The sequence below is a fragment of the Rhagoletis zephyria genome, unplaced genomic scaffold, assembly GCF_001687245.7.
Source record: "Rhagoletis zephyria isolate East Lansing unplaced genomic scaffold, Rhagoletis_zephyria_1.1 Rzeph_scaffold_00397, whole genome shotgun sequence".
Classification (NCBI taxonomy): domain Eukaryota; kingdom Metazoa; phylum Arthropoda; class Insecta; order Diptera; family Tephritidae; genus Rhagoletis; species Rhagoletis zephyria.
Genome location: NW_016157481.1, coordinates 23025 through 45034, shown reverse-complemented (window position 1 = coordinate 45034; position 22010 = coordinate 23025). Strand labels below are relative to the sequence as shown.

General features: G+C 38.7%; 4 protein-coding genes across 4 annotated transcripts in view; 3 read left to right on the top strand and 1 right to left on the bottom strand.

Annotated features, from left to right (window-relative positions):
- The first annotated feature begins 4803 nt into the window (after positions 1-4803).
- LOC108359466 (uncharacterized) lies at positions 4804-17998 on the top strand. The gene is made up of 4 exons (XM_017611343.1): positions 4804-5213; positions 15193-15303; positions 15369-15438; positions 17665-17998. The coding sequence occupies exons 1-4, from the start codon at positions 5083-5085 to the stop codon at positions 17734-17736; spliced, it is 384 nt and encodes a 127-aa protein (XP_017466832.1). The 5' UTR covers positions 4804-5082; the 3' UTR covers positions 17737-17998.
- LOC108359467 (putative nuclease HARBI1) lies at positions 5369-6558 on the top strand. Its single transcript, XM_017611344.1, has 3 exons — positions 5369-5719; positions 5773-5917; positions 6067-6558. The coding sequence occupies exons 1-3, from the start codon at positions 5714-5716 to the stop codon at positions 6267-6269; spliced, it is 354 nt and encodes a 117-aa protein (XP_017466833.1). The 5' UTR covers positions 5369-5713; the 3' UTR covers positions 6270-6558.
- On the bottom strand, positions 9637-11086 carry LOC108359465 (uncharacterized). Its single transcript, XM_017611342.1, has 4 exons — positions 10903-11086; positions 10621-10850; positions 9992-10548; positions 9637-9927 (listed from the first exon to the last, which is right to left on the bottom strand). Exons 2-4 carry the CDS (start codon positions 10630-10632, stop codon positions 9675-9677), a joined length of 822 nt encoding a protein of 273 aa, XP_017466831.1. The 5' UTR covers positions 10633-10850; positions 10903-11086; the 3' UTR covers positions 9637-9674.
- Positions 17999-19253: 1255 nt separating the features above from the next.
- Positions 19254-22010, top strand: part of LOC108359464 (putative nuclease HARBI1) — a 12028-nt gene continuing 9271 nt past the window's right edge. Inside the window, exon 1 of the mRNA XM_017611341.1 lies at positions 19254-19502. Coding sequence (XP_017466830.1) covers positions 19254-19502 — 249 coding nt within the window. The remainder of the gene's footprint in view (positions 19503-22010) is intronic.

Genomic DNA, 22010 nt, shown 5'->3' with positions numbered 1-22010 from the left:
GCGTTGCATAATCCAAAGGGCATCACCGTGAATTGCCACAGACCGTTTCCAACGCTGAAAGCTGTATTCTCCTTGTCCTTGTCACTTACCTCCACTTGCCAATAACCGCTCTTAAGGTCGAGTGTTGGGAACCACTTTGTTCCAGTCAACGAGTCCAGAGTGTCATCGATCCTGGGAAGAGGATAGCTGTCCTTTTTCGTCACATCGTTTAGTTTCCGGTAGTCTACGCAGAACCGCATTTGACCATCCTTCTTCTTCTCAAGTACTACCGGCGAACTCCATGGAATCGCTGATGGTTCAATCACATCACCCTCGCTCATTTCTTTAATTATTTGACTAACAGTTTCACGTTTGGCAAGTGGAACACTCCGAGGAGCTTGACGGATTGGCCTTGCATCGCCAGTATCAATGCGATGTTTCACAACGTTAGTCCTGCCTGGTTTGTCGCCATCCTTGTCGAATATGTTGGAGGGTCTGCGGAGAAGTTCCTTAGCCTTGTACTGTTATTTTTCTTCCAACCCTTCCGTCCATGCATTAATGTCTTCCGCAATGTCATTCTCACCAATGGAATCGCTTCCAGGTAATTTTTCGCAGTTGAAGATTGCCTCTACCTCTCGACATTGCCCCAGTACAGTTCCTCTTCGGAGTTTGACTGGTGATTTGAACTCATTGAACACTCGAACAGGGATGCGTCCATCTTGTTGCGTCTTAGCCAGGGTTTTACCAATAAGTACGTCCGGTGTAGATTTTTGTGTTGCTTCAACAACCCACAACTTGTTTGTCCCACAATCTCCATCAATCTTCGCCCACACAACTGCTTCTGACTTCGGTGGAATCTGCTCGCTTTCCTCTAGGATCACTCGCTTGCTGCTGTATGGACCATCATACCCAAACCGAAGGGGCACTTCCATGTTGTTATACGTCATANATAATCGCCGCGAACTTGTGTAACACCGTCACATTCCCTATTGCGACTTTGCATGTTACCTCTCCTACAACTTTGGTGTCCTCACCAGTTGCTGCCCTCAACCTTGCTTCAGGTAATGGCCTTACCTTTTTAGTGACCAAATCAGATCGAATAATGGAAAGTGATGCGCCCGTATCCACAGTTAGTACTCGCTCATGTCCGTCCACATATCCACCAATAGTAACGTTGCTCGCTTTTCTGCCAATTCGCGAGACGGAGATTATGGGGCATTCAATTGCGGGAGCCAGCGTGCGCCCCTTGCTGCTGGCTCGTTTTAGTTTAACAACTGATCGGAGTTGGGCTCGTCATCCTCAGTCGTGCGTTTATGTACTGCTGAATTGTTTGACCTGTTGGAACCCGTCTTACATTCGCGTGCGAAGTGACCTGGTTTTTCGCAACGAAAGCATTTCCTAGCACCATCATTTCTCTCGGTTGCACCAGGAGTATTCTTCCCTGCCATCGACTTGAGTGTTTTCAGGATCTCGTTCATCACGTCAGGTGTCTCCACTTCTACTCGATGGGCTTTGTAGGCTGGACTACTTAGGAGCGCCGCCGTTTCACGTGTCTGAGCATACGAGAGCGTTTCAGCAAATGTAGGCTTTGGATTCGCATACGTCTCGCGCTTGGTATACATGTCTCGCATCCCGTTGATGAACCTCTGGACCTTTACCCTTTCAAGGTGTTCACCAGATGCGTCTCCAATAGCTAAGTGAGCCAACCTCTCGAACCCTGAAGCGAATTCTTGTAGGGTCTCATTGGCTTTTTGGCAGCGATTCTCTGTCTCCTGTGCTCGCTACAATAATGTCTTTCCACTGCACCCATTAACGCATCGTAGCTGTTCCTTTCACAATCAGCAAGATTTCCGCTGCAGGTCCTTTTAATGCAACGAACAGTGCAGCGGATTTATCCTCCATGCTCCAGTGATTTGCTGTAGCCGTTTTTTCGAACTGGAGCTTAAAGACCTGGAAGGGAATCGTTCCGTCAAAGGATGGGGTTTTTACCTTGGGAGCGTTCGTCGAAGTAGCTGGGCGATTCAACTGTAAATCACGAAGACGACCTTCCAATTCTTCTACCTTTGCTTCGACTTTCTCCTGTCTCTCTTTAAGTTTGTCCTGTATTTGTGTAATTTTTAATGTTTTGATGTTTGTTAATGATTAGTGGTACTATTTGCAAATAAGCGCAAGACGCTGCCATTCTTAGGTTAATTTTCCATTTCGATGGCCATCTGCCTTTTTATAATCAATCAAGTTGCCATTTTTAACTTTATTTTCCTTTTCGATGGTCATATTATTGCCTTTTAAAAATTAGGCAATATTAAAAAAAAAATTTTCACCATCGAATAAACAGTGAGTTAGTTATTTGCAAATTATTTTTATTTGCAAATAGCTTACGTATAAACGTAGTAAAGGCCGGTCTACATAGAACTTTCGCGTTGGCTTTGGCATTGGCGTTGGTTTGACAGAACGCACGTTTAAAGTGTGCTTGCTACAATGAACGCTTGGCAGCGAATGCTGCCCGCACTTGAATAAAAAGGAATACTATTTCACATAATTTTATTTATTTGCAACAGCTGATGAGTGGCGCACGCGAAAAGTTGAGAGTTGGCCATCTTTTTGCTTTGCGTTAGCGTGAGCGTTNTGATATTTCTTGCCCGCACTTGAATTAAAAGGAATACTATTTCACATAATTTTATTTATTTGCAACAGCTGATGAGTGGCGCACGCGAAAAGTTGAGAGTTGGCCATCTTTTTGCTTTGCCTTAGCGTGAGCGTTGTCGAATTTTGGCTATGTGGGCTTCAAAAAGAAATATCACTTTGCGCTCTCAGTTTCCCCTTTCTAAAAAGTTTATTGGCTATAAGAACACCAAAACGTGATAGTTAGTACAAACTGGTACAACTATCGCATACAAGGACGCTACTAATAATACAAGGCTCGATAAACTGACAGTTATCTCTCTCGCACCGCTCCCTTAAGGGCTGACTATAATAGGTTCTTTCCCGTACGCAACGTGGGATCCCGCGGGTGCCCAAAACAGCCCAGAAATTATTCCCGTACTCAACAAAATGGGTAATAGAGAGCGAAAATTGGAACGTATTGGATCGTAAGTGTCTTCTTCTTCCTGTCCGAAATAGCCCGGACTTTTTCTCCGGGTAAAATTGGATAAAGCGTCAAAGTGCATATCAGCTGTTTTGTGTTTACATGTTGCCTGCATTTACTTGGTGCTTTTAAGGAATAGTGAATGTATTTTCAATCTTTATATTCTTAAAATCAAATTTGTGAAATAAAAATTCAATTTCCATAAGTTTGCATTTAAGTGACAAAAACAAAAACAAAAACAACGCGAATCAGCTGTTTCTAAAATTCCGGGCACGAAATGTGGTTTTTTGGACTATGTTCCATTTTTGGAAGTCAACTTTTCGCTTATTCTCAAATTACCGAATCCGGTTCGGATTGTTAGGGAAAGAACCTAATATGAATAAGCTGCCGTAACTGACTGTCAGAAAATGAACGAAAAGTCTGTCAAATGCATAAGCAACGTGGTGTAGACTTTTAGGTGGCTATATTTTACTTACATGTGTTCAGTGTTGCCAAATTTTTGATTTTTTGTCCAAAATCCCCAGAAAAAGTTACCGAATTCAACAAACAACGACCAAAATTATTTTAAACTAAATTAAACTAAAATTTCAGAGCACTTTAAAATCCACATTTATCCAGTTATGACCAATATATACTCATACATATGTCAACAAGTGGCCGAAAATATCTTAAAAATGGAATGCTTGAAAGCAATCCCGAAAGCTTTCGTCTCAGATATAGACAAAGGGAAGTCCCCTACTGAATGCCGTAGCCGAAACTAACACATTCTCATTTATCTTACTAAAAATCAAATGACTATCACTGTTCTTGTAAGGATATTTACATAGAATTCTACTCATTTGGTTGCCGGGTTACGTCGGGATATTGATAGCAATTTCAAAACTAACTAACTGTCAAGGAAAGGTAGGACCAACCACAACCTTCTACAATAGGACTAGGTAGATATAACAATATTTTTTACCCAAAATCACCAGAAAAAGTTACCAAATTCAACAAAAATTTACCAAACTTATTTAAACTAAACTAAAATTTCGGAGCACTTTAAAATCCACATTTGTCCAGTTATGACCAATATATACACATACATATGTCAACAAGTGGCCGAAAACATCTCAAAAATTCAATGCTTGAAATCAATCCTGAAAGCTTTCGACTCAGATGTAGACAAAGGGAAGTCCCCTACTGAACGCCGTAGCCTTTTGAACGTACATACATATTTACATAGAATTCTATTCATTTGGTTGTCGGGTTACGCCGGAATATTGATAGCAATTGCAAAGCTAACTAACTATCAAGGAAAGGTAGGACCATCTACAACCTTCTATAAAAGGGCTCGGTAGATATAACCATAGCCACTATCAAGCAGTTTGTTGTAGATCACACAATTATAGTAACCTCGGAACGCCGAAGAACTGTTCGCCTTACGAAACTTTCAGGATTACCTGGTATTTCTGTAAAAGGAAACGCTTACGGTCCATTTCCTAATGTGGAACCAGAACTTGTTTTGATCTATGCTACATGTAGGACTGAATCGAAAAAGTTACCAAGTTGAAAATAAGTTACCAAATATGATAAAGTTTATCATATCATTGATAAACGAAGAAAAAATTACCAATTTCGGTAAAAAATGGCCAAAGCGGCAACACTGCATATTTTACATATGTACATACATACATACGAGTACAAACAGCTGATTCCGTACGGAAGGTGCGACCAGTATCGCTCTTTCCTTAAGCAAATGACGTTTGACGAAACTTGATGTTAAGTACATTATACAGCCCAATCCTAAATATTCTCGCGGAATTTCTCCTTTGCGAATTTTAAAATCCTCTAAGAAAAAATCCTCCAATTCTAAATTGTCGGGGAGAAGGATTTTTGAGGAGTAGGATTTTTTCTCTTTCTATCTTTCGAAATCAGCTGTTATGCTTATTGTTGACAATTTTTCGATAATTTGCCAATGTGATTTTTGCATGTTTTGGCGAAACTTTATTAATTGTGGTTGATTCGGAAACTTAAAAATGAATAGCTTAGCGTTAAATATGTTAGTGAGAGAAATTAGTGAGGAAGAAAGGCAACAAACAAACGCGCAACGAGTGGCGAGGAGGAAACTGCGCGACTTGATGAACCCCTTGGAGTTGCCTCAACCTTTGTGAGTAAAGGAGTTCAAAAATATGTGTTAAAACAACTAACTATTTCGTTTTCTACTTCTATAAATAGATTTGAAAAGTATTTCAGGTTGAATAAACCGGCGTTTGAATACTTGCTAGAAGTGGTAACGACTCATACACAGCCAGGTAGGAAGCAGTTTGCTGTTACACCTATAGTGAAGTTGAGTGCCTGTTTGCGCTTTTTTGCGGAAGGTGGTTATCAGACGGGTGTGGGAAAAGACCACGACGTTGGACTGAGCAGTCTAGTTTCTCCAAAGCACTCGCCGACGTGCTACGTATATTTGAGACGTATCTGTGCCCACGGTGGGTACAGTTTCCAGTGACAGCGGAAGAAAAAATCAAAATTGCGACTGCTTTTTATGTTAAACATAAAATTCCAGCTGTTGTCGGTTGTGTAGATGGAACACACTTTAAAATAATCGCACCATCCGAAAATGCTCACCTGTACTACAACAGAAAAGGATACTACAGTTTGAATGTTATGTTGGTACGTTCTTAAATCGTTTTTGCAGAAAATTTACTTATTACTATTAATTCCAGGTGTGTGACCATGAACTAAAAATTCGCTACGTCGATGCTTCTCATCCGGGTGCTAGTCATGACTCGCTAATTTGGAACGTTAGCGAGTTACGTTCACATTTTGAGACCGAATTTTCGAATCGTCCAAGAAATTTCTGGCTATTAGGTAAAGTTTAGCACTGTAAACATTTTTAAAGTCAGAGCATTAAGGTTTTATATATACATGCATATGTATGTATGTATGTATGTACATAATTATGCACGTATCTTCGCCTAGAAATTAAAACATACATATTTTCAATTACGTGTATTAAGGTGATGCTGGATATCCGTTGGAACCGTGGCTTATCACTCCTTATCGGATGCCAGGCCAAGCAGAAATGAAGTTCAACGAAATACATTCGAAATGTCGCAACATTATTGAGAGAACAAACGGGGTTTTAAAAAACAGGTGGAGATGTATCCTTTATTGCTCGAGAACTACACTACACGCCAGAGAAAGCAGCACAAATTATTAATGCTACTTGTTGCTTACACAACATCTGCATTTACTTCAGAGCGAATGTAAATTTTCCTGAGCGAGGTAAATTTTCCTGAAGTTCACGAAGCTCATACTACTACGCCGACGCGCAATATGGAGATTGCGAGATCAATAAGAAATAATATCCGCGATTCTTTTAATAATTAAAAATTAAGAATAGCAATTTTTGAATTTTTTACACACATTTAATTCTCGTAAGCTTGGCTATAAATATGTATTACTATTTCGATGTAATAAAACACTTAGATATGTTGTAATAAAAAATCATATAGTGCCGCACTAAATTATTGACACAGGGAATTTTTTACAATGTATGTAAACTTTTTTACTTTAATTTTTCCTCTAGTTTATTTAAAAAAATTAGCTCATACCAACAAAAAAATAATTGAACCTCGAAACTCAATTTTTACCGGCCCAGAAACGGTAGGAATGATCGATTGAAACTGGATTTGTCTTCATCTACAATATCAATTTCAATAGTATGCAAGGGTGCCTCCATTTTACCTAGTCCTTACAGAGTTAAGGACATTATGTTGTTTTATTGTTTTTCTGGGGAGTAATAGTAGCTTGCGGCGCCATGTCGTACATTTTCCATAAACTGAACGCTTCACACTGCCATCCCTATAAAGGCTGCAGGAAAAGGTAGTAAACCTTTCTCGATCTTGCTAAAATTTGTTATTTGAAATACTTCCTCTAGGGAAATAAAAGTATGACAACTGGCAAAAAGAAGGTGAACTGCAACGCCACTACACCAGGGGGCGGATATGGTAAATGTTATTCCATTCCAATGAAATTTGGTTTGTCACTTGGATTAAGCTAGGAAGACATAGACCTGAAATATAGTGAAAGAGGTCAACAGTCACGCCCACCAGCTATCCAAATTTTTTATTCTAAAATTTCAAAAATATGGTGAAAGATCTATTTTCGCATAAAACCCAGAAATATAAAAAAAATTGTGAATTGGCGACCAGCTACGCCCCTTCTCCGCCACATTTGTGGGCAGGAATGGGAAATAAATACTACCCGATTTTATTAAAATCGATTTGTACCTTAAAAGGCGACCATTCCCGCCCACTAGTACGGAGGGAGGGAGGCGTGGATGTCAGTCAATCCACACACTTTGATATATATCTGGGAGTTTTAATGCAAAAATAGATCTTGCACAAACGTTTTGCTATTTTGGAGGAACGGTACTAGTCCTTGCCACATTAGAATCCAGAATTCGGATGGCTTGTGGGTGTGATAGTTGACCAATGTTTCCCATATACCAGAATTATGTCTTCCTAGGTTAATCTAAGTTACAAATTGAATTTCATTGAAATCGCCTTCTAGGGTAGTGGGCGTGGCAGTCCGCTAAATTCAACCATATTTAATATTTACTCCACGATATAATTGCATTGAAAAAAATAATCTATGTAATGTGGAATTCCCACTAGGCATTAAATGACAAAGATTTTCATGACTATGTTGGGCATTAAATGCTACCGAATGTCATTACGTTCATAAAAATAGTCATTGTGTTTGTTTTCACATGGCATTTTTAAAGTGGCTTACAGTTTTTGTCGTTTCAATGCCAGACGGAATGGTGGTATCAAAGTCAGGTAAATTTTAAATCCTACATAATAAAGCGGCTTTTAATAGAGAAAACCCTTATCTCATGTTCTTTGTTTATTTGTTTCAAAAGTTTTTACGGATTATTAGCAATTTGGTAGCTTTTGAATAATTCTGGATATTGAAACCATTATGAACAATGTATGTACATATGTTTTAAAAATTACTTACGATTAAAGTTTGGTCAGATCGCCGTGTTTTGTTTCTTTATAAAAATTAAGTAAAAGACGTGATCGAACTATTTTTTGACGATTTCTTCCTGCATCCATTATATTTATTTCGATTCGAATCGATTCAAAAATCGATTTTTTTCGATCGGGCATATCTAGTGTATATACGTCCTGATGGTCTCCGAACGGCAAATGGCGTTATGAGAAGATTTTTCAAGGCAGAATGGTGGGAGATTTACCATTACCTGCCGAGGGCCGACCGATGTTAGAAACAACTTTTTCTAATTTAGCTGTTGCTCGAAACAAGGATCGAACCTAGTTCCTACGAAATCGTAGTACGCACCTCTTACAGCTCAGCCACAGTTGCCCGCTTACATATTTATGGACAAACATACACTGAGAAAAAGTGACATCATCTTTCCGATTCCGGATTTCGTGTTAGTGGTTTAAAATGTTTGATCAGAAAAGTAGTTTCTAAACACGTTTGAAATGAAATAAGTTGGCACGCTTGTAAGATATTTGATTTGATTTTGCAGAGGGACTTGCTATTAAAAGGATTACACCGTGCGATAGTGCAATTTACAAACAAAAATATCACAACACTCGCGAAATGTAGAAGAATTGCGTTTTTGTTTTTTTTTTCCGATGCGTCGCGACATCAGTTCGGTAGACATATAGATTTTTTCATGCGTTTAGCAATATTTTTTGTTTTTGTCGCACGGTGTAATAAAAAGTATTAGGGTTGTTCAGGATATTGAGCAAATGGTCTTGGATTTGCATTTGGAATTGCATGTGCAAATTTTGTGCCTGCTACCATGGCAACCGTTGGCATTTTATTGTTGTGAATTTACAAATGCACAGAAATATGCACTTGCAAGGTCATATGCACAAGATCCTGAACAGAGAATTAAACAAGGTAAGGGATTATGATGGTATAATTTTAAATTCACCAAACTTACATACAAGTTTGCAACTTTTTAATAAGATTTTCTATGAAAATTCTAAGTATGTAGTTTCATAGCCTATTCAATTGTGGTATAATGAAGTGCAAGCTTTAAGTTTCTAAAAAGCGCGTTGCTTTTGGCAATTTTTTTCACGCAGCTTTCATACAAAAAAGTTGACGATCATTCTTCGTATGAAAGAAACTATGTTGAAAAATTGCCAAAAATCAGCGCGCTTTTTTCCAACTTAAAAGTTGCACTTCATTATACTACAATTAAATAGGCTATAAAACTACATACTTAGAATTTTCATAGAAAATCTTATTAAAAAGTTGCAAACTTGTATGTAAGTTTGGTGAATTTTCCTGAGTTTTGTACAAAGTTTCGAGGTTTAATTATTTTTTTGTTGGTATGAGCTAATTTTTATAAATAAATTAGAGGAAAAATTAAAGTAAAAGTGTTTACATACATTGTAAAAAATTCCCTGTGTCAATAATTTAGTGCGGCACTGTACATACATATGTATGTATAGTACTTATAGTATTTAATTCAATAACAAAACAAAACGCAGGTAATTCACTTAAAAAATAAAAATATTATCAGTAAAAAATCTGAGCTTATAGTCTCATTGTGCTTTGCGCAATGCTATTAGTGAATAGACTAACATTGCAAATTTTCGTCTTTGTCTTTGTAAATTTTCAGTTCCTGTATTTCCAGCAGTCTTTTAGTTTTCTCTATTTTATGTTCAATTTCATTTCTTCTCATTTCTTCAATGAAATAGTTGTGCCTTTTCTTTTCTTCTAGCTTTTCTCTTTTAATTACGTTCGCTTTTTTGATTTCCTCCAACTTTTCTTTTTTTATAAGCTCAACTGCCTTGAAATGTTTCTTTTTGAGATCGTATATTTTGTCTAGCCTATAATATTTAAAAAAAATATTTTATTACGAGTAAATTTTTGTAAAATGAAAATAAATCGAACCTTTGGTAAATTTTTCTTAAGTTGTCGCGATGCTCGTCCTGATTTGCCACTCCAGTCTTTATGTTTGCGCAGATTTCCTTCTGTATTTTTATTTCCTCAGTCAGAGCAAGCTCGGCCCTTTCTTTTTTTGAAAAGTTTTTTTTTGAGGATGATGCCTTCTTGCTAGTGGATGGCACTTCAGTATTATCAGCAGAAGCTTCTTCACTGACAAATTCAAATGAATCTGCAGAAACAAGGGACACATTTATAGTCGTATAATCTGCATGACTTGCTTCGCTGATGACCATAGATTCATCCAAAGTCTCATTTTGGGTTACATTCGGTAACTCTACTTCTGGGCAGAAGTTTTCATTGCAGATCTCATTAAAGTTTTCTTGCAGGCCAAACTTCTTTACGGGCAATCCTTCTACTGACTGCTTCATCCCAATCAATTTAAAAATGGCTTCTTCAAGGGGGGAGAGTACTTTCACCATATGTGGGCCGCCTCCAGTACCTTTCTGAAGCTTAGTATTGCTAGCCACTTTTTGCCGAACATATTTTTTCTGGTCGGCCCATACCTAAAAATGCGATTCATCAATTAAACAATGTATATATTTGTGTAGCAAAAGGAACATTAACAAACTACTGACACAATTTTGCATGCCTACACCGATTCTCTTTTTGAAACATTGAAATCACCTTTTTCCATTCCACAATGGTTTTAGTTGGGGGGCCTGCCGCATTCAGCTCAACATTCACCTTCTGCCAAAATCGGGTGAGCTCCTCCTTATTTCCTTTAAAAAATCCTCTCGCAATAGCAGGATTCTCCTCCATCATGTTTACAAGGATTCCCATTTGGGTTTTATTTGTTGTTTTCGACCTTAAAAAAAAAAAATGTATGTCTTTTTCTTCCATTTTATCAAAATACTCACATTTTTGCAGCAAACTCCCTTGAAAATTCGAGATGAAATAATTCTAACGGATTTCGAAGAGTTTCCGCACTTTCTTTATATTTAAAATACCTACTTTTCATGTTCGAAACTTTTCGAAGATGTTTAGGATAGGCGGAAAGCGGAAAGTGAGATATTCCGCAAAACTCTTTTATTTAGAATAGTAGGATTGCGCAAAGAGAAAAAACTCGTGCGGAAATATTATTTAGGATTGGGCTGATAGTTTCAGCATAGGATTTATGTGTATTCGCACGTTTGCATACGCTTGCTTATTCATATTATAGTAAGCCCTTTAGGCCTGGCACCGTGTTGCTTCTCTTGAAAATGAATTAAAAGAATAGAAGTTTTACGTATAAAAAAGTACTACATATAAGGTAAATTTCTGTTGAAAATTGACAACGTTGGCATCACTGCTGCTATTAGTTGTGTTTAATGAGCTGCTCTAGGTTACGCAGGTTAAGATATCTCACAAAATTAGTTGCGTTCCTTATCTCCCAAAAATAGTCAGAAAAAGTCCGAAGTAGTCAGATTTAGTCCAAAAAGCGTTCCATAACTCGAAAATGACAGCAAAAATGAGAGAGCAACACTCAGTGAGAGTGACTCTCTTCAGTCCGAAGTAGTCAGATTTAGTCAGAAGGATTTTTTTCTGGCAAAATCTTGAGGTGTCAAACTCAACTGAATTTAAATTAACGGAAATTAAAGAATACGCAAAAAGTGAGAATAATCTAATAAGTAACAAAAGTGAATTGAAATTGGAAGGAGGCAAAAAATAATTGACATAGTAAGTGTTTATTGTGCTTGTGCTTGTGTGAATGTGTTTTGTACATACATTTCTATTCTACATTCTAGCAATTAGTGACTATTTTTGTGACTTGAGGCGATTTGGGTATTCAGAAGGAGAGAGTCACAAAAAGTTCACTAAAAATGTGTGGTGAAAGCAAACACTGACAATCCACTGATAGCGGTTATGTATGCTTTTTGCCCGCGCCGCTCAAAGAGTCGCAATGGCCGAGTGGTCAAAGCATCCCTGCAGGGAAAGCTACTAGTTGTGAACTAGAATTCTACCGGTTTGCGTTTCAGCCCAACTAGTTCACATTCTATCCTTTTTGAATGTTAGCGACTGGTATTTTTAACATTGCGATGTCCTACGAGATGTCAATTGTCAGGCTATGCATCAGCATCTACTAGTATAAATACTAGTAGCATCATACCAGTTGATGAGATAGTCTGCCAATTCATGCCCCGTGAAAAGCATAAGTGTGCCTATTTGCTCGCGACGCTCCAGCAGTCACAATGGCCGGCAGAGCAAAGCACTCGCGTGGTAAGCCTGAGGTCCCAGGTTAAAATCCTGGCGCAGGAAAAGTTTTTATATTTTCTATTTTTTTTTATTTTTATTTTTTATAAATTTATTTTTTGTTTAGGCTGTTTATTGTAATTTTTAAATTTAATTAAAAAAAATATTTTTGTTTAATTTCTTTGTTTTTATAGCACAAGCATTTCTTTCTAAATGTTTTTTTGCAATGCAATTAGATTATCAAATTTGTTATTTATTTATAAATTGAATAAATTATTTTTGCTTACATTTATTTAACTTTAAAAATCTTACCAGAACCAGTAGTCTTCACGTGACGCCACAGCCGACATTTGTAAGAAAAGCAATTATAATTGCGTTTTATGTTTGGCTTTGGCAATTTAAAGGCAGATGTCGCGGATCACCTAAGTTCTTCGAAATTGTCGAACTGGTAGGCACATACTACTTAATGAACTAGTATTTTTTCTAACTGGTTTGGCTTTTCACTGCAGGGATTAGGCTGGCAGCCGAGAGGGTCCGGGTTCAAGTCCTCCTCGGGCGTAGAGGATTTTTTATTTTTTTTATTAGTTTTATTTTTTTAACAATCTTTAAATTGTAATGTTTTAAAAACAAAAAAATATATATTTTTCAATACATTTGTGTGATATTAAAGCAATTTGGTTTATTTCCTAATGAAATTCTTGTTGAACAAATTTACTCACTTCATTTTCGCGTTTTTTTTGAATAAAATGGAAAGAAATAGGCTTTTCCTCCATACTTCTATTTTTGTGACCTGCTCTTAGCCAGCTGACAAATTAGTGACTTATTTTTGAGACTAGAGACGTGAGACAGCGTACTGAATACTAAATTGTCTCAAAATCCAAGTTCACCAGCAAAAGGCACTATTAGTGACTAGAGACCGCTTACTCAAGAATGATAGAATACAAGATTGCGCCGATTGCAGCAGAATTCGTGAGAGTAATTTTAGCGTGACGTCATCGTAGAGTTGACAACTGAGAGCGGCGAGAATGAGGGCGACTAGTGATGTGCTGAATTGTCCCCAATACTCGGTACCCAATACTTAAAAAAGATTTCGTATCCGATACCGATTATTTACATTAAACCCTCGCCATTATATGCATTTCAGGTTTAGAAAAAACTTTCATTACTAATTTATATGATATCGGCTAATACACTTGAACTTATCGCCACAGAAAAATATTATTTTATCAGTTTTAACCTTAGTTGGTCCAAGGTTCAAGAAAAATACTTTGACGGATGAAGAAGCCTTTGAGGAGAGAGATTCTGTAGCCAGTTAGCGACAAGTTTCGGATCGATATCGCACTTGTTGACTTACAAATATTTGATATCAAACGTCGACAAAACCGATACCGATTCGAAAATTGTCGTTAACTGGTTACAGAATCTGTCCCAGGCCTACAAAAATGATATCGTCCGATTCAGCTGGAACAAAAATGCTTCAAACAAGTAAGGGTTTCTCTGTATTATGGCATCGAACCGACATATATACATCTTTCATTTGAATCAGTAAAAAAGCTCTATTGGCTCTTACATTCGGGTTTTGTTAGGCGTTTTTTCCATATTTTTGGCCTATGTGCGCTTTTATTCGAAACCTAAATGTTTCGGTACCGAGTATCGAGAGTATTGGGTACTTAAAAGTATTGACTCAGCACATCACTACTGCTGTCTTCTCTACTATGACGTCACCAAAACAGCTGATTCTGTCAAAATCACTGAGAGCCGAGTAGCGGTATCGTCATCGGCGCCACCTCTGTATTCTCTCCACCGTGCCGCTTACTGAATGCCAGGGTTACTCTACTTTTTATTACATGAAAATGCGCTAAGTGGAACTAGAGCAACTTGCACGATTTTCAGCACCAGCTTTTTTGATGGAGTAATATTACGTTCAAATTGGCCCCATTTAACTTGTTAAATGAAAAAGCTTTTTGTAAAACACAATCGTCCACATTGAACATTTCGAGTTAACTTTGACGGTTGATTTTAAATAAATAGCGTGCAGGGTTAGAACTACGGCAAGCTTAAATCGGACTAAATTACATGAAAAAACGTAGCAGAAAATAATGTTCCGTATAGTTTTTTTATAGACCGCTCGTTTATTGGAGAACGTCATAATCCAAAGATCCTTAGAGCAAGCAAACACATACACACCCTTTACAATTGACGAATTGAACTGTCGAGCAATCAACTGTTTTGAGCATTTCTGCCTGAAAAGTGTTTCATTTATGATCTGAGTTGCTCTAACCAAAATGTATTCAACAAAGTGTGATTGAATTTGGCATTGCTCTCAGAAGAACCATCCTATAGTCAAATTGAAAAAATTTTTGTATGAATTTTGAATCGAATGTTTATATTTTTTGGCATAATAGTACCTGAAAAGAGAGCTTACCTGAGTTGTCAATCACACCTTGTTTAATACACCTTGACTCTAACTTGCTCTATTGTTTTTTTGGCAGCTGCTGTATTCTGCACTTTCTTCGGTTTCGTTAAACACAACTATTATTAGTTGCGTTCCTAACTTTTCTGGGTTAAAACCTGTAAAACTCTCAAAAGGCAAAAGAAGCCAGGGAATCGAGTACGGGAACGCTTACTGGTAAATTCCTGTAAATTTATGCAACTTCTTGCGAGTAAGGAACCGCAACTATTCCTCTTTGCTTTCTTCATATTCGCTGTCATTTGATTTTTCAGCTGGCGTGAAATTTGGTATGTTTTCCAATAATTCCGAGTTATTCCTAAATATAGTTAAAGTTTCTAATTATTAATGTCTAATATACCAAATTTGCTGCATAATTAAATGCAGCGCATACAATTTGAGGCCCACCGTGAAGTAGTATTTCACCAATAGTGTTTATTTAACTAAATCTGTAATCTCTTTCCATAAAACCGTGCCCGAGGCTTTAAACAAGTAACTATAAGGTGGAAATTTGAAATTTTCTTTACAGTTTTCTTTGTGTTTTCAATTCGAGTCCGGCGCTTCCCCAAAAGTTAATTTTTCCTGCCCCAGAACAACGACACCAATTCGCTTTTGTGGACACTGCCTTCCACACACACACGTAAGTTAAACTAATACAAGTGGCTTTAAATAAACAAACTAACAAGTGAAACTTTTTCTTTGCAGGTTTCCTTGTGCTGCATTTTTCCAGCTTCGTAGGGGCGGATCTTTTGCATCTGTGGACACTACGTTCCAAGTAAGGGTAAGAACATAGTGGAGCGGCGAGCAAACAGCACCGCGCGTCGATTTCAAACGCATATGTTTCAATGGGAAAACGCATAGTGAAGAGCAAAGCGTACATACACGTTTGTAATTGAAGCTTCCCAGCAAACAATTAGGTTTGATAAATATACATTTGAGAATGATTTTAAATCAAAGCCTTTCTCAAATGTCAAACGTTTGAAAATGATTTGATATTGATTTGAAAATTACAGCTTTCTCAATAAAAAGGGGAGTTTGATCTCCATTTGAGAATATGGTTAACTCTCATATCAATTTCAGAGGTTATTTATCAATTGTACTTCAAATATGGAAATAGAATTTATTATAGGAAATGTATATGTCATATTTATATTTCGCGATGTACATATCGTCGTTTAAAGTACAAAACCGCGTATCGTCATTCTGCAAAACCGCGTAACTGACATTGGCTGTCAAAAATTGGATTTGCTCACACAAGCTGTTGGCTCAATCCTTATCCATTCGTCTTGAAATATACTTGCCAGAAATGCGATTTCTCTATAAAAAAGTGAACCATTTTGAAATATGAGTGTTTTTACTGTCTATAAAATAATTTATACAACCTCACATACGCGGTTTTGCATTTTCCTGATACGCAGTTTTGCATTTTGTTGATACGCGGTTTTGTACTTTAAACGACGACATGTATGTACATAACAAAAGAAACAATTAAGATAAAGTAATTTATAAAAAATTTGTCTTGAAGAGCTGCAACTTCTTCAATCCGCGCAAACATTAGTTGCGTTCCAAAAGCTTCACGATTTGCAGGTTTTTACAGGAAGTCGTTCCAGGTGACCACCTCCCATAAGGTTTATTAATGGAGAAAACAGCTGTTCCTGCAAATCGTGAATTTCGTGAATATCGTGAAGCATCTGTAACGCAACTATTAAATCCACTATTTGTGGGCTTTCTCTTTGAATTTTTTTTCTATTCATTTTTTTTTTCAATTGATCTAAATTTTATTCTTACAATTTTTGATTTAACTGCACAATTTTATATCGTTTGACACTGGCCATCTTTATTCAAATCAACGTCAAATGAATTTCAAATGTAAAATTTAAACCTCGTTTTCAATTTGAGAATCATTTGAGAAAAACATTTGATATTAAATTGAGAAATAAATTTTTCTCAAACGTTTGAGACTGTATTTGCTGGGTTTGCTCGATGCTAGCTCTTCGCTTTGCTCGCCGCTCCACTATGTTTTGACCCTTAAACTATGTTCACATATCAATATTATCTCAACCAAAGCTCGTTTTTTAATCACCCCGTTTACACAAGCAAATCTCAGATACTTAGCCGTCAAATTTGTTGTGCTTGTTATTCTCACATCTCAAGGAAAAGTTATGTTTCTTCTCTGTGCCACCGTGATCACGTTTTTCTGCTATAATAAGCAATATAAATATATTTTAACTTAACATTTTATTAAAAATACCTTCACAAACCTCGTTTACTTGCTGGCGTACATTTTTGTTTACTTTTACATTTGGCATTTCTCCTCTTTTTCGCAAAAACAATCGCCTCTCGCTCCCTTCCATTTCGTTTGGACAAAAATTACGTACGAAGAGATGTAGTAACAAAACAACTTATCACAACTAAAGCACAGAGAATTTTTCACAATTTTTTTTATTCTTAAAGAAAAAAATTATACTAAATACATCAAAAAACAAAATTCAAGATATTCAATAAATTTGCATACAAATTTGCATACAAATTTGCAACTTTTTAATTAGGCTTTTTGTAAAAATTTTAAAAATTAAGTTTTGCAGCCCATTAAATTTTAGTTGATTGTTGGTATTGTTTTTACTGATTGTTTCTTCCATACAAACTATGTTCGACAATTCTTTTTATATGGAAGACACTGTCAGCAAAAAAATGGCTTAAAATCAACGAAATTTTCTGGCAACTTCAGACTTGCACTTTACTTTACAAAAGGTATATTTTCAAAGTTTTTTTAACAGGTCTGATTAGAAATTGTGGTTTGATGAAGAGTGTCCGAGCCAATAATTTTGTACGGCACTGTACTTATAAGCACTCTAGGTTTCATGAAAGAAAAAAAATTTGAGTACAAGATAACATTAAAATATCAGTCAAATTTTTCGTTGCTGTGGACTTGTTTCGAAACTTCTGACTTTTCCTTAATATAATTGTAAAACTCTGTGCACGTCATTTTTAACGTATTTAGGTACATATTGTGACGAATACTTTGACAACGCGAAGCGACCATCGAGAAATAGGCAGAATGTTCGAGGAATGACGTAGAATGTTCCACAAAGAGAAACGTCAAGTTGGATGAACACTGCGAACAGCGAGAGAAAGAGAATGAGCGATAAACTTCAGAACGTTCTAGAGTTGCCATAAGTACGAGCGCAGGTATATAAGGGCGCCGCCACAGCGATGTGAGTTAGATACAAGTCAGCTAGCTACAAGTAAAGTGAGCAGAGAAGTGAGTTGCGAATAAGCAAGCTATAAGTTTAATTGTGTTAACAATTATTGTAAAGTGTTTTTACTGTATTAGCAAGTATTGTAAATTGTTTGTTGTACAATAAAGTTAATTGTACTACAATTTGGTCATCGTTAGCATTTATTTAACAATCCAGCGATACCAGCCGGAGGATATATGGGAAATCCCTCAACAAGATGCAGCGAACAAAGGTGGCGCCGTCAGTGGTACCGCTACTTTGGTTTTGCCGATTTTGACAGTTGTGGTAACTTGTAAATAAACCTTTGTTTACAAATCAGCGAAAGAGAAATTTGAATTATAAGTGAAAAATAAGTTTAAATTGTGTTAATTTTCAATTTGCGAGTGATTTTTGAGTTGTGGACTGCGTAAAAACTAATACAACGAAGTGCTGTGTGTTAAATTGCGACAGCCGTCAAGATGCAAGAAGCGTAGATACAAGTGTAGCGCTGGGACGAATCGCTGCATTTTGTGTACATAGGGCACGGCAAAGCCGTTTCCGAAATGTTTCTCTATTATCATATTACCAGCATTTCCTCACAATGATTTTGTTTCTGCTCCACGCAGCCTCCATTAGCAAGTTAACTAATCAATCCCGCAGAGATGCTGCTGTAGTTTTCTGCAGCAGCCTTAATTACAAAGCAATGGAGTGCACTAAAATGTTTACTGTTCTCTAATAGATTAGGTGAAAAATGCAATATTTTCATATTTAGCAAAATTAAAACCCGTTTTTCGCTGTAAAGTGAACTGCTTTGGAAGTTTCAACTCGCTCTTCTTTTCGCTCCATTCTTTGTTTACTTGTAGTACACAAATGTCAACGCCCAGGACGGCGCAATCTTGTATTCTATCATTCTTGATCCCTCAAGGTTTCGAGGATAATCGTTACAATTGGTTTCAGAAGTGGGATTGTTAAATAAATCTCGAAGGATAAACTTATGAAAATGGCGAAAATTCAGGACTTAAAGATTAAGGAACTCAAACAGGAGTTGGAGAAGTGAAATTTAGCAACCTCTGGAAGAAAAGTGGAGTTACTATCACGGCTGCGAGAGGCTATGGAAGCAGAAGGCATCGACGTGGACAAATACGACTTCCAGGGTAAACTTGACGATGCATCCGGAAAGGATGAACAGAAGGATGAGGCCGCTTGTTCGTCGAAGGATATGCAGCAGACATCCGGGAAGGTTGACGAACAGCAAAAGTCTCCAAGTTTATCAACAGCTATGGACGTGAACACGTTATTGGCTGCCATGTCACAGATGTCATCACAGCTGTCGTCACAGATGATGCAAGCACAGGATACACGCATGTCACAGATGTCATCACAGCTGTCGTCACAGATACAGGCGCTGGAGACACGTATATCTTCAGAGGTATCAGCGCAGGTGTCATCGCAGGTGTCATCCCGGTTAGAAACTCAGCTACAAGCACAGGAGGCACGCATATCATCACAGCTGGAAGCACAGGATGAAAAAATTACACAAATACAGGACAAACTTGAAGAGAGACAGGAGAAAGTCGAAGCAAAGGTAGAAGAGTTGGAAGGTCGCCTCCGAGATTTGCAGGTGAATCGTCCAGCTACTTCGACAAGTGCTCCCAAGGTAAAGACTCCATCCTTTGACGGCACGATTCCTTTCTAAGTCTTTAAGCTCCAGTTCGAGAAGACAGCTACAGCAAATCGTTAGAGCATGGAGGATAAATCCGCAGCTCTGTTCGTGGCATTAAAAGGATCTGCAGCGGAAATCTTGCAGACAATTCCTCACTGTGAAAGGAACAATTACGATGCATTAATGGGTGCAGTGGAAAGACGTTATGGTAGCGAGCACAGGAGACAAATTTACCAGATGGAGCTGGAGAATCGCAGCCAGAAATCCAACGAGACTCTACAGGAACTCGCCTCCGAGGTTGAAAGGTTGGCTCATTTGGCAATTGGAGATGCATCTGGTGAGCACCTCGAAAGAGTAAAAATCCAGAGGTTCATCAACGGAATACGGGACGTGTATACCAAGCGAGAGACGTACGCGAATCCCAAGCCAAAATTTGCTGAAACTGTCTCGTATGCTCAGACGCGTGAAACGGCGGCGCTCCTAAGTAGACCAGCCTACAAGCACAATGCGTGGAAGTGGAAACACCGGACGAGACAAATGCTGGGCGAGAAAAATCATGGCTCTGGCGAATGTTTTAAATGTGGAAAGCCAGGCCACTTCGCCCGCGATTGCAGCGCAAGTTCCTGTGGGCTCAACAATTCAGCAGGACGCAAACGCAGGACTGAAGGAGACGAAGCCAACTTCAATCAGTCGTTAAGCTGAAACGAGCCAGCAGGAAGGGCTGCGTGCTGGCTCCAGAAGTTGAAGGGCCCATAATCTCCGTCCCACAACTTGGCCGGAAAGCATGCAACCTCACTGTGTGTGGATGTGTCAATGGGCAGGAGAGAGTACTGAAAGTGGATACTGGAGCGACACATTCCATTATTCGACCGGATTTGGCCACTTTTTTTGTGAAGCCACTACCTGGAGCAAAGCTGCAGACTGCAACTGGTGAACGCACCCAAGTGTTAGGAGAAGTACCATGCGAGGTAATAATCGACGATGTGGCCTCGTACACTAAGTTTATAGTGGCAGACATTGTGGATGAAGTCATCATCGGCGTGGATTTCTTACTTGGCCAAGGCATGAAGATTGACCTCCAGAGAATGATCCTGACAGATCGTCACAGGAAAGTGGCACTTAGGGTTGGTTACGACAATCAGTGCTTCGGCAGCCGATTGGTCTTAGAGGAAGTGCCGAAGATTCCACCAGAAATGGAAGTGGTTAGTTGGGAAGAGGTTGACAGTGATGGAGACGAAATGGTTTCGTCAGGAGAAGGAAGTGGTTCACCGATACAGGAAAAGCGTGACAGTTCCACCAGCGCAGTGAAGAAGAGATCGCAACAAGGAAGTGGTCATGGCGAGCCAGGCAGTGTTTCCGGCCGGAGGAAAGCCACTGAACCACGTTGCAATGGTGATACGCCGGTGGCCGGAAATGGAAGCGGCTGTTGTTGCAGTAGGCGCGCTGAAAAAGGTGGTCGGCAAAGGCGAGCAGTTAAGCCGGAAGCCAAGGGTGAGATTATAAATGTCCAGTCAATGAGGTTGACGCCGGCGAAAGAGCGAAATGCGGAAACACTGGGGAAAGTTTCAGCGTGAAGAACCGGATTTAGCAAGATGTGCTAAAGGCAGTGCAGCACGAAGGCAGGAGCCTGGGTGTCATGGACAGCGGATGCGGCATAGATCTGGCAAAAAGAGTGCCCACGAGAGGAGACATGGTCTGGTCACCACCAGTGGCCGGCAGAAGCACGACCATCTGAGATGGTGCACCACCGGTTATGAGCTGGAAGCAATGTCCAGTAACGCACCGAGCCGAGAGGAGCTACAGGAAGGAGATTTGGTGTTGTTGCACATGCCGCAGCCGAAGAAAGGCTTCACCTCCGAACAACATCGTAACTGGAAAGGTCCGTATAGGATTGACAAACGGCTGAAGGACGCAGTGCATCGAATCCAGACAGCTGGGAGACCGAGAACCAAGATGAAAGACTAGCAACGTTTGGAGCAGCAAGTGTGTCTGATCGGAACGATCAGACTTAGGTGGAGGGCAGTGTGCCGAATACTGCGGCAACGCGAAGCGAACAACGAGAAATGTTCGGGGAATGACGTAGAATGTTCCACAAAGGGAAACGTCAAGTTGGATGAACACTGCGAACAGCGAGAGAAACAGAATGAGAGATAAACTTCAGAACGTTCTAGAGTTGCCATAAGTACGAGCGCTGGTATATAAGGGCGCCACAGCGCCTGAAACTATACAAAAAAGCAAATAAGTAAATGGATGTATAGAATTGACAACAACAACCACGCTGTCGAGTTTAAATAGCGGCAAATCAGATGCACTTGATAGTAGTTGGTTGAATAAGAAAAATGAATTAGCAACAAGAGTTTACGGGATGTACATAGCTCAGTGGTTAACGCTTCTGACTTTGAACATCGAATACGCAGGTTCGATCCCTGCTGAAGTCTAGAAAAAAGAAGTCTGATGAGGAGATGT

Coding starts and splice junctions, on each gene's coding strand:
- LOC108359466 (XM_017611343.1), top strand. CDS start 5,083: ATGAATAGCTTAGCGTTAAATATGTTAGTGAGAGAAATTAGTGAGGAA. Junction 5,214..15,192: donor TTGGAGTTGCCTCAACCTTT/GTGAGTAAAGGA, acceptor TTTTCTTTACAG/TTTTCTTTGTGTTTTCAATT. Junction 15,439..17,664: donor CTGTGGACACTACGTTCCAA/GTAAGGGTAAGA, acceptor TAACGTATTTAG/GTACATATTGTGACGAATAC.
- LOC108359467 (XM_017611344.1), top strand. Junction 5,918..6,066: donor AAGAAATTTCTGGCTATTAG/GTAAAGTTTAGC, acceptor ACGTGTATTAAG/GTGATGCTGGATATCCGTTG.
- LOC108359465 (XM_017611342.1), bottom strand. Junction 9,928..9,991: donor TTAAGAAAAATTTACCAAAG/GTTCGATTTATT, acceptor TAAATATTATAG/GCTAGACAAAATATACGATC.